General features: G+C 36.5%; 1 protein-coding gene across 4 annotated transcripts in view; it reads right to left on the reverse strand.

The window, feature by feature from the left end:
* The window catches only part of LOC142031770 (uncharacterized), a 66,590-nt gene that overhangs the window by 42,037 nt on the left and 12,049 nt on the right, over positions 1–12,504 (reverse strand). For all 4 annotated transcript variants that reach the window (XR_012650609.1, XR_012650610.1, XM_075029441.1 and 1 more), the window contains 2 exons: positions 4,715–4,911; positions 2,362–2,426 (listed from right to left, as the gene is read on the reverse strand). Coding sequence is in view for 2 of the 4 variants with exons in the window: in XM_075029441.1 (XP_074885542.1) it covers positions 2,362–2,426; positions 4,715–4,911 (262 nt within the window). In the remaining 2 variants the exon portion in view is untranslated. The remainder of the gene's footprint in view (positions 1–2,361; positions 2,427–4,714; positions 4,912–12,504) is intronic.

A 12,504-nucleotide genomic window follows, 5' to 3' on the forward strand; every position in this document is an offset into this window, starting at 1 on the left:
TGTCTCAGCTAGTTCTTTTTGAAAAAGCTATTTCACAGGTAATGTATTTCTCATTATTTTCCCTGAAATTTATATCTCACTTTCTTCTATCGTTGTTTTACTTTGCCTGTAATGCAGCAATTAAATAATTTTCCTCTACACTTACTGTAAAGTTACTGAAAGATGTAACACACCCTTAAAATATTTCTAGCTTGTTTATAACAAGCCCATTCAGTCACTACCTAGCCAAGCTGAATATATTAATTTCCTAAAAATTAGTTCTAAAACAGGTGTGGAAAGCATATGTCCATTTATCACTGACAGCCAATTAAACAGTTTCAAAAAATAGAAATACTTCACAGGAAGTCTAATTTACATACTTGAGATTATCATTACACTGTTTAATATACAAAACCTAAGATATATTAAAAAAAATTCCAAAATACATACACTTCAAATTTCCTACTTAAAACATAATAATAAATAAATAAGAAATAAATTAAAACTTATTTTTATTTTACTGTTATGTAAAAACCAGTAATTCTGTTTTCTTTATTCTATTTCATGGTTCATCAACTGAAAATCTCAAATCTCTTATTTCCTTTAGATATACAGAAGTATGGAAATGTAAAGTCAAGAACAAAAACTGCAGGAGGACAAGGCTGCTGAACAGAACACTCACCGAAAATTGCTAAGCAGCAAAACATGTTCTGCTTCAAACTGCACACTCGGACCAAGGAAGAAGAAGTATTTCCTGCTTCATACATTCACTGCCTTCTGTATTTGCCCATATCAAATTCCACTATTTACTACAGGAATAATAAGAGCCTTAGCATAGCTATCATTTGATTGATGGAATTTGATGCTTTGTACAAAAGTATACTTTTCATTCTATGTCAGTTTTAGGAATTACTTCTAAATTGACTTCTCCATCAGTTATACAATGACACTGTAAGACTCATTTTTAAAACTAAATATCTTTTAGAAATGTGCTTATAATTTATGTTTTAAAACTTTTTTGTTGTTGTTTCAAACACAACAAAAACGTATTTTCAGATTAAAAAGACAGAGTTATTCCCAGATGCAGATAATGCAGACACAGATCACTGAGAGAAAGGAAATGTGTTGTTCCAGCATTATGGATTAGAACTCTTGAACTAATAATTAAAATTCTGAGGAAATGCAAAAAGCTGACAAGACAATATTGTACTGAAATTGTAGGCCACCTATCAAAAAAAATAAAAATCAATGCTACATTGTATTAGGCAAAAGTTCAGAAAAATTAATGTTCAGATTACACTCCCACAATACTTCTAAAATATCAAACCCCTTTGTCATAAAGCTGATACAAACATGATTACTAGAAAGCTGCCAGAAGTGAAAAACTAAAGGCATGAGAAAAGTGACCTGTGGTATACTACTGAATTCTAAAAATGCTCTGTCAGTATGCTTTAATTATGGAGCCTTTAGAGAGCTCTTCTACTCTGACTCTACAACTCACCAAAACCACACCTGCTTTGGTGATACTAGTATTTATCTCTGAAATACTGTGTTTTTTAAAAACTGAAACTCTGTCTTATATAAAACTGCTTTTAAAAGTGTCAGAAATATTTAAAAAATTCAGTAAGAAGTTTCAAAGAAAAATTATGCTCAGACATACATTATATTATTTAAACAGAAATACTAGCACAATTCCCTGCTTAGGTTAACTCACTTTTGATATGGCTGTGATAAGCAGTTAATTTCTGACCTCGATCTTGCTTCTGTAAATGTCAGTTTTGCCACTAGTTAAAAAAAGAAAAGGATCCAGCCCTACTGGTACTTCACCAGAACTGTATTACCTTAGCATCCATTCAGGGAACAGAGACCCCTAGAAGACTATGGTAACAAACATAAAACTTCACAATTTTAGTAGAAGTGCAGGTTTCTTTCAACAGAATATTTCAGGAGACTATAAGTCTCATTCTTAGTTGCTCTCTTGACAGATGTAGTTACTCATTACTTACCTTTTGAAAACTACTTGGCAGATAAACGTCACAATGAAATAGAAGAAAATTAACATGTCAGTATAAAAATCAACAAGTATAAAGGTGTTAGTGGGCTAAGATGTTTGAAAAAGTATTGTTATTACTATAGAACCACCATCCCAGCCTTTTCTGGACATTTGTGGATAAGCCTGTTATACAAATTAACATGGTTTTATGCATCTAATAAGGTTTGTCTTTTTTTTCTTTTTCCCCTCTTTCTTTTACTCTTGAGGCAGGGAGGATGAGAATTTTAAAGTGGTAACATTTTTTGGCAGAAAAAAAATTTAGTACTTTCTCCAAAATAAAAAGTGTTGTAAATCAGAAATACCTTACACGCCACAGAAAGAGATAATACCTTATAAAACGTTGAAGGAGGGGATCCTTTTGCTCCATGAACTTTCACTGCCCCACCATCAAAACCTATAGTGGTTAAAAAATCAGTATTTAAGCTTCTTCAATATAACTTCAAAGACATTCTTTTGTGATACATATTAATCAAATGCTCTTAATTAAAAAGCAAATCATTGATAGCTTTATTGCCACAAAACCTTTCACAAAACAGTCCTCCCTGCCTTAGAAACACAAACAGCAAATTGGTGACTAAATTTTTTACTTCAATGAGCGTTTGAAAAGAATACTTAAAATGTTTATTCATGTACTTAAAAAATACTTAACACAGAAAGCAGCCTTAGGACTTCAGACCTCATAGTTATTTTCCACTTAACAGCCAGTTATTGCACAAACACACAAAGCATACAATTTACTGTAGTTGGCTGGAGTGGACTGTAGTCTTTCACTTGGTAAAGAAACAAAACAAGAAAGATGAGAAACCAGTGAGAGCTCATTTGCTGATAGCTTAGTAAATGAAGGGATAACTTAACTTTAGCCTTCCCATCAATACAGAAACAGAACAGTCTGAATGTATGTTCCAGGGCAACTACCATGTTCAGTATTAGGAATGTTAATGCCAAAAGAAACTAGAGAAAATTGCTGTCATGGCATCAGGTTCAAGCTTGAACTGGAGAAAACCAATAGGTGCGACTCCTTGAAAATTAGCTGTCCAGGATCAGCACCTCATGTCAGACAGACAGAATTATACTGTAGCTCACCTGTATCTAACCAGTGCTTGCAAATATTTAGGAAGCAGCTCAAAGCCTCACACAAATACTCTGAAGAGATCAAATCAGAACATATCTGAAAAAGCGAACATGACTAGAAGAAATTTTACGTGTCACTCAAATAACACCATCGCTCTCTCTGCAAGATTGACATAAGGTTAATTTAACTCTCTCAATACAGAACAATATCCCTACAGTCAGGGTGAAGATCTGGAAGTTTCATGTTTCAGGTGAAGGAGAAATACAGAGAAAAAAAAACCATAAAAAAAATGCATAGCATCCATTGACAAAAAGAAAACAGAAGCACCTCACAGTTCAAACACTGCAAGTAATTCAACAGGACAATAAAATCAGCAATTTAAACAGCAAAATAGATAGCTTGCCTGTTTTTACTGGTGTACGTGTCAAAGCACTTCAAACTAAAAATATTTAAGAAATCTGCCCATTTTCCATCTGTTATATTTCTAAGAGGGCTAACTGAAAGTTCATGTGAAAGTTCATTTTAAGTTCAAACATGTCATATCGGGTCATTTGCAAGCTAAAAGTTCATAGGAAGGTTAGGGTTTCTTTTTTTTTTTTTAAAAAAAAAAAAAAAAAAGAAAGACTGGTGCCTAAGAGCAGCAAGCTGGCCTTATCAGACTGCCACTTGGTTACGTTGCATGAGCAGAAGGTTCACTGTACAATTTTAAAGTACTTTTCTTATCGAAGCAAAATATTTTTCATGCTACAGTTTTGGGTTTTATCACAGTAAGTTTTTAATTTGAGATTTCAATTGTTCTAAGTTTTATAAAGACACTCGGCATACTGTCACAGATAAGTTCCATTAGAATGAAAAAGGATATATAATACAGATGCAGTAAAAAACAAACTTCAAATGACTGTAGGTGAACATTTTTTTCAAGCTGTCTCATCCAACCTACAGATGTTCAAATCTGTTAAGCCTGGGTTTTTTGGTTTGTTTTGCTTTTAAAGCTAAATTCAGAACATACATTATATCCATCTTTAGTTTCTGAGAGTTTCGAGGACAGCAAATGGACTTTTTCAAACAGAGATTCTCTGGTGGAAATCCTGCACCTAAGCATGCTTCTACCACTTCAGATGATCCACTTAAATGTCTAAGAAAAACACCATTACCAAGTAGTGCTTTGAAAGACACAGCTTTCCATTGTTACCAACGTTTCAAATGTCATATGAGAAAACATGTATAAAACATACACTTTTTTTGAGCAAAGAAACTGAGCTGTAGTTTAAAAAAATGCTGAAATCATAGTGGAGCTGTCTCAGTGTTGCTCACACAGAATATGTAGTTTAAAGACCTGGTAGGTGCAAGGCATGCTTTAAAAAGTAATGCAAAAGGAGCAGTGATGAAAGATTTAGTCAGTCAGCAAGATAAATAACAGCATGGTTAAAATTTCTAAAGGAATTTCTAGCAAAAGTCCTTGGAAAAAAAAAAATCAGTTTAACGCAGTATCACACTAAGGAACTGATTTAACAAGAAATATGCAAAGAAAACATGGAAATTAAAGTAACTGCTTCAGTTTGATAACCCAGTTCATTGACACAGATCTCTTAACACATAAGAGAACTAACCTGGAATTTCAGTGATGGAAACTTTGGAAAAGTCACATGTGACATCTGGTAAAAGATAGCACTGAGGATTGCCCAATTCATACACCAACTGTTCAGCTACAGTACCAAAGGAGATTAGTCCCCCTGTGTCTGGTGGTTTGGAAAGAATAAAGTCTCCTTCAGACGAACATTCTACAATGGGAAAGCCTATGTTGTGCCTAGAATATGAAAAACATTGAAAAAAACCTTTAAATACAAAGGGAAAGTGAAAAGAAAAATGAGTGACAACGTATCAGAATTTTATGGTAATGACTAATTAAATAAAACTGATCAACAGTTATAACATATCTGGTTGTTTCTGCAGAAACATACTTAAGAAAAAGCACTGAACAAACTGATCAACCAAAATAATAAGAGGATGCATTTTATTGCCTGGCAAAGGAGTGCAGATATAACAACAGATACCAACAGTAAACAGATAGAAGTGGGGAAAGGAATGGAGAAGGACACTAATGGAAATGGTTAAAGTAAAAAGAAGCTGAAAGGATTAGAGGACTATGATTAAAGAGGTTAAGTTCAGAAGAAAAACCATGATGGCTAATTCTAGCCTAGTTTGGCTACAGCAGCACACACAGCATGAAGGTGAAGAGATCCTGCACAATGGATTTGTAAAAAGGCAGCCAAAGCAGGAAGAACAGACTGTGCTGGAAGCCTCACAGATGAAGGGAAGTAGGAAACAGGAATAATCACACCCATTAAGGACTTTTTCACGTGTTAATAATAAATCATAAACAGAAAAGTTATAATCAGAAAACAGAAAGATATATGAAAGTTAAGATCTTCAGCCCAGAACAATAATAAAAGACAGAATGACCAGAAAATTATGAGGCATAGCAAAAAGAAAAGCAGTAAACCAGAAAATTATAGACATGTTTGTAAATGAAAATATTCCTCCTCCTCACATTCTCACAAGACTAATACATAGAAAGCAATCAAATATGTCATAGTAAGAGGCACATGCTGGTCATTACAGTAGCAGAGCAGAATTTTCAGGGTTATGTGGATGACATCTAGATATCTGCTTTCCCAGTTAAAAGGTTTTTATTTTATTTACAGAGAATCTGAGCAAAAGCAATGACTTAAAAACACCCATAAATTTAAAAAGTACCTGAAAATTAAAATAAAGCCTTAATATTCTTCTAAAAAGGCTACCTGGCTCACTCCCCTTTCACAGGAAGTTGGAAATTTGTGGAACTGAAGTGTCCCAGAGATGCAAAAAGAACACAGAAAGAGGTGTTACGGAGATACAGCCCCTTGCAAAAGCAAAACTGTTCTAAGAAGGTCCTAATATGAAAGGTGGTGAACATCACCATTTTCATTAAAGTCAACGACCTTCAGGTCCTTCGTACATACTTAGAATCAGTCCATCACCAAAATTAATTATTTTTGGGTGCTAGTGGTAACAATATGCTGAACATACAACCAAATTGGTTATCAGCAAGGTTAGATGAACATAGTTTGTATAACATAAATCCACAAAGTTTTGAAGGAAGTAAGCAAAAAACCAGTGAACTCTTCAGTGACATTTGTAAAAGTTCATGGGAGTTTGAGCAGATTCCTTATCAGTGGGAAGCTTCAAACATAGCCCCATTATTTAAAAAAAGGATTATGAGACAAGCTTTGTTAGCAGAGATCAGCAACTTTAATACTGATAGTGTACAAAACTTGGAACGTATGGTAGCTGGAGGACACCTAGAAAAGCCCACGTCAAATCAGTAAAGATTATACTCCATTAGACTGGTCTTCAAAACTATCTAAACCCAAAAAACGGTAAAGGGAAACAAAAAACCCCACCTTAGTGAATACAAAGAATTTCATGGAATCAGCAATTTTTTATACAAGTTATTCTAGTTGGGGTTTGTTGGGGTTTTTTGAGGGGAAGAGGAGGGAGAAGAGATGGTGGCAAGAAGTGTGTAACATTCAGCGTTTTAAAGTGTGACATAGAAAAAACCAACACCCCAAAAACCTCTCAATTCTTGCTCTTGAACATTAATGTAGGGTAACAGACTAGCATATGTAATTATCCCAATTTTACAAGTAAGGACACACATACAGGAGACATCATGATTTGCCCAGTGTTACACAGCTGGATCAGTGACTGAACAAGGCTATAATTAAGGAGCTTTTACCCTCTTGGTGCCATACTTGTGTGCTTTGACCCTACCACCTATCTGTCCTTGTCTGAAGGCAACAGCACCAGGTGCCTTGAGAGCAGGCTCAACACAGCTTATTTGAATCACCTACCCAAAAGTGAAATCACTTCCATCAAGACAGATTACCCAGTGCAGTCTATGCCACTGCAGTGACAACTGGTATCCATGCTGCAGCCCACTTTTATCTAAGTCATCAGCACATGCAACTCTGAAGACACATTCCTGCACCTTCTCCCCAGTGATCTTTGTTTTGAAGAGGTAAACCGTAGATACTCAACCTTCTACTCTGAACCACCGAGTTCACTAACATCAATTAAACTTCAGTTTGCCCAAGCTCGACTCTGAAAAGACCCGAACCATTAAAAAACAAAACCCAACAACAATATAGTGAGGCACAGAGAAATTTCACCCCTAAAATGGTTAAAATCTGGCAAACACTGAAGTCATTAAGGCAGCAGATAAACAGTATCAGTATAAACAACACTGTTATTCAGGTCCCTTAGTATGCAAAAGGAAGGACAGACTCTGATCTTTCTGTTATCTTAGGGCCATCAAAGTCAGAGGATCTTTATGGTGGAATTTTTTATGCTGCCAGAGTAGCTTGGAAGGAGACCATATAGGTACGAATGTACTTTCTGGAACAGCTTCTAAATAGCCTCTAAGGTTGAGACGTATTTGTTATATAAAAAAAGACACTTAGTTCTCACCACTTGCGGTAAAGTGTTGACCCAAAGCTTGTAAGAAAATTGTATGAAGGAGAGAAGACATTCTAACAGACAAAAAAAGTCCAAACAACAAAACAAAACATCCCCTATCCCCCCAAAAAAAACAAAACAAAGAGGAAAACCAAAGTCTTCCTAGGAAAGGCATGCTGACACAGGACACTAGCATGTCCTAGCATGGTAAGAACGTTTAGCTAAATTTAAACCACTCTGAAATCCATGACCCAGAAGGTCAATGAAAAGAACATCACAATCAGTGACTTAATCTTTGGTCATCTCTTTCATTGTTACTCTGTTTCAACAGTTAGTGAAGGTATCAAGGAAGACTTTTTGCCTTGTCTGAGATAAGTGTGAGGATGTTTCCTCCTCAAGGTACACCACCACCCAATGAATTTTCCTGAATGCTCAGTTAGTTGCAGAAGATGTGTGTTCTCTCAGGTCACATCAGCTCTGAAAGCTCCCTCACTTTTTAACAATTCAAAACATAGAGATGCAATGAATTTAGCAAAAAGCCCCTGGATTCCATCTCTATTCTAACTGGATGACTGGGAAAATACATACATCCTATACTGCCTTGTAGTAGATGCCAGTAATAACCTACATTAACATATGCATGCTTAAGAGAAAATTATATTTTGTATATTGCTAAAAGACATTACTTCAAATTAATTTTCAGCTTGGAAACAAACTGGACTAAGTCACTCCTACGGCATGATTCGGTCAAGTGACAGCTACTTAAACCTGGTGTTAGAGCTCCCTAGCAGCAATAGCTACCTGGATGGGGTATTCTAGCACATACCACAGGTACTATGATCACACCATCCCCTTGATCAGCACTTCCACTGCAAGAAGTAAGTCTCTGCCCAATTCACTAGTAGGCTTTGCTGAATGACTACCATAATGACACCCTGTAACATGCCAACTGTATGCTGGCCACAACCCACAGCCAAGTTGTAATTTTGTAGTGTAGCAGGGGAGTTAAACCATGGAACTATGAATCTGAACTTCAGCAGCAACTACAGTCATGGCATCCAAAGTGGCATAGTGGCCAAGTGGCAGCCTTCAATAATAAAAGAATTGCATCAGTTTAGTGATAAAATACCCTAGTAGGATGGGGCAATATCAAGCAATGTAAGCAATTCTGAAAGGAAACTACTAAAATGAATACTAATTAAATAATATGATCATGTAATTAATAAAATGCAACATGAGAGATAAATAAGAAAGTACTACTTTTAAAACTTTTTGAGCAGTTCTTTTAACACAGAGTTAAAAGACAGAAGTAATATACATCAGTTCATGAAAGGAGATGACTACCACCATTCTTTTATCCAAAATATCTGTTTCGAGTTGCATGTTTGGTATTTAACAATTAAATAAATTTATGCATTAGTGAACCAGAGCACTGAATAAATCCAAGCTAAGATTAAACCTCAGAAACCCCCTCCAAGTTGGGGCTAGGTAAGGAGTTAACAGTTAAAGCAAGTCCCCAGTGACTACTGCACAGGGGTAACAAAGTCCCCAAACCGGTTTTGCTGCTGAAGCCACGTTCTCATCAGCCACCTACAGCTGCTGTCCTACTCTAATAAGAATCAGGGCTCTGAAATCAAGTCTCCTGTCAGTTCTCTGCCTTCCAATGACTTACTCTTGGATTAATTTTTTCCATGTAAAATGACGGGTTTTCTTCAGTTTTGGCTCTCAGAAATGTTACAGTTTATGGGCATGTCACAAGTGATAAAATGAACTGTCTAAGCAGAGATTTCCTCTCTGTCTACTCTGGGACAATGCACTATTCAACCTCATGTAGCTATAAAGATAGCCTTCCTTCTTGTTTTGCCACATCTTACACTGTTTGCATTACAAAAGAAGTAAAATCCATGATCAGTACTGGGTCCCCTTTGGCTCAGGAAGAAAGACATTCATTGTCTGAGATAAAACAGGTATTTCTTCCCTCATTTCTTCCCCTCACATATCTCATTCTGGCCATTACTGGTAGACTGAGGAGATTACTGGCCACAAAAGGTGGGACAGTTAGTGTAGTGCGTTTACTTGCAGAGGAAGATGCTGCAAGAAAGAAAACAAAAAAGCCATTGCAATGCACGTGACATGGAAGTGAACCAGGGTCCAAATAGGCTGCGGTATGAACTTTTAGCCTTACAGCTAATGCAGTTTCCTGGGAGGTGACTCAATGAATGTCACGCTGCAGAGAGCTCTAAGCCAAGCTTCTCAACTCCCTGGACATGTATTTTTAACCGCAATGCTATTAAGCAAAAAGTAGAAACAATTCTAGCATTGTTTTTACAACCAATTCAAAACTGTTAACGTGCCACACAAGATCAGCACAAACATGGGTGAGGTATATGCATCTCTTTACATGTAAGGTACCAACATGTTTCCTAACTTCTGCTGCAGTTTGAATTCAGGCAAAATTTACTGATTGCACCACTTATCTCCTCTGGCTAGGGCACTTCAGAGTATGTATTGTATGTAAACTCTTAATGCCTAGACAATTTCAGGCCAATCAGACAGCCTGCCTAGTGTTTTCCAATGCCTGGAATAGGAGGTGCTACAGAGAAAAAGGCATTCCCCATTGCCGATTGGGACTCGCATGCTGGATTCTGTTCAAATCCCAAATTAAGCAATCTGGATCCAGCCCTTAAGAGTCTACAACTATTGACTTACCCTTTTGGTCATCCCAGGCCAGAGGATTATGCAGTCTCAACCATTGTACACTCTTGGCTTAGGGCAAAATTTCAGTGTTTATCATCTCCTCAAAATGATTACTCTACTGATCAGCATTAGTTTATTCTCTCCTGCATTTCAAAACAAAACAAAACAATGTACTAATCACCCACTGGCACTAAATAATAGTAAGAGACAGCAATGTCTGGGGTTAAATGAAAATTAAATACAGAGCTGTATATTATCAATACAGTTCTGTCATCACGGTTCATTTTGACACATTGCATGAATTCCCTATTGTGTGCTGTGCACGGGACATTGAATACAGTGCAATGATGTATTTTCACTTCTTCTGACCATCTGCCGACATACATTACTACACAAATAACAGAAAAGGAATAAGCGCCTTTTTTGATAACATTAATGAGCATCCTTAAATGACTGATTATAAGTAAGTCTTCTATAAACTGTGAACTAATGGTTTCTTGCATTTTCTCTGCTAAACATCAGAGAATCCACACAAGGGGTGAGTCAAGCAGCCTTCCTCTCACTGGAAAAGTAAACAGCTTCTATCCCCTCTACCTGTCTAATTTTCTTCATGAAGACTGGACGAAACTTTACAGCTTCAAGATCCCTGCGTTTAAGTCAAACACATTACAGAGATACACCCAGCACAATTAAAGAAATCCCAGTGCCTTAGGTCAGCAGACAAATCAACTAAGTCTAGCTTCTATCAACCAAAGTCATTAGAGAGTCACAAGTTGGAACATGCACTTTACTTTTTTACATTAAAAACTTACTTTACCGAGACAACAAAGAAAAAGAAATAATAGCGTAGGTTTTCATAGCTAACGACTCAGTTGCCACAACATACCCACATGAACATTCCTGAGACTTAAAGCACCCTTCTCCAGTGGAATTGAGTTCCCAGAAGTGGTCTACATCAAACATTTCAAGAAAATAAAAAAAAAACCTACCAAAATAAAAAAACTACATTGGATGAATGGAGTGGGTCCAATCCAGTGCCTCAATACTCACAGAGACATGGTAATTTATGCATGGAATGTGTGCTCTGACTCTGACTTACCCGGCTTTACTCAGTTTAAAGTACGCTTGTTTACATAGTTAATTATTTTTGCTTATACATAAACTATAGACAGATAAGGTTTATAAGCCTAATAGTTGATAAATTCTTCCTTTTTTTGCTTACGAGTTAGAAAAACTCATACCCATCTGTCCTTCTCAGCAGTACACTTACACCTCTTTCAGCAGCCAAAGACAGAAGAGCAATGTGGACTACTGTTCTCAGGGAGAAAAAAACCACAAAGACAGTAAAAAAATTACCTAAATCTAATCATAACCAAACCTACCCTCTGCAATGAGATGAGAGGAAAGGAAAAGAAAGAGATTGCCCTCTAGTGTTTAGTCACCAGAGAACAGCATAAATGCTGTAAAAGGTTTTCTTAAGCTCTAGCATAAAGATCCAGTAAATATTTGCAGAGCTGAATGATAAGTGGTCTTGGCTGCATGAACTCACTTATGGCAGTGAGAAATTCGTATGTGAAAGGCACTTTAACGACAAACACAGAGATCTGACTTGGCTTCTTCCACCCACATTTACTGACTTTATTCGGCTGGTTTGGATTTAACATTATGTATCACAGACACTATGATTTATTGAGATCTAAATTACACACGCTTACTTTCTGGAGACTGCTAAAACGTAGCTTTTCCTAAATGAGGGAGAAATCATTAATAGACTATAGTCAAGTAACTTTTGCAAACCGGTGACAAAGCTCTGGTAACCTATCGGCAATTTAATTAATGTCGATGGCAGCAGGCACTGCGTGTTTTCGTCATTACTGAGACTATGAATTATCAAATTATTATTGTGCATTATTATGCAATGCATTTCCTGCATGTCTTGAAAACAGATTCAGACTGTCTAAATAACAAAAACCCCACACCATCACATTTTTTAACTTAAGGAGCCAATAGGTTACTACTAAACTACCAAATGGAAAATGCATTTTTCTGCAGCCCAAAAGCTTCCGTAGTTATTCCCTTTCATGCATTTGGGCCTAAGTATAGTAAACAACTATTTATTGGGGTTGGGGGGGGAGGCAGGGGGGCAGCAAAGCTCGCTAACAAATCTCCTCTCCTCCCTCCTTCTCCCCATATCCTGAACTGATGT

Source organism: Buteo buteo, chromosome 1 (genome assembly GCF_964188355.1).
Source record: "Buteo buteo chromosome 1, bButBut1.hap1.1, whole genome shotgun sequence".
Classification (NCBI taxonomy): domain Eukaryota; kingdom Metazoa; phylum Chordata; class Aves; order Accipitriformes; family Accipitridae; genus Buteo; species Buteo buteo.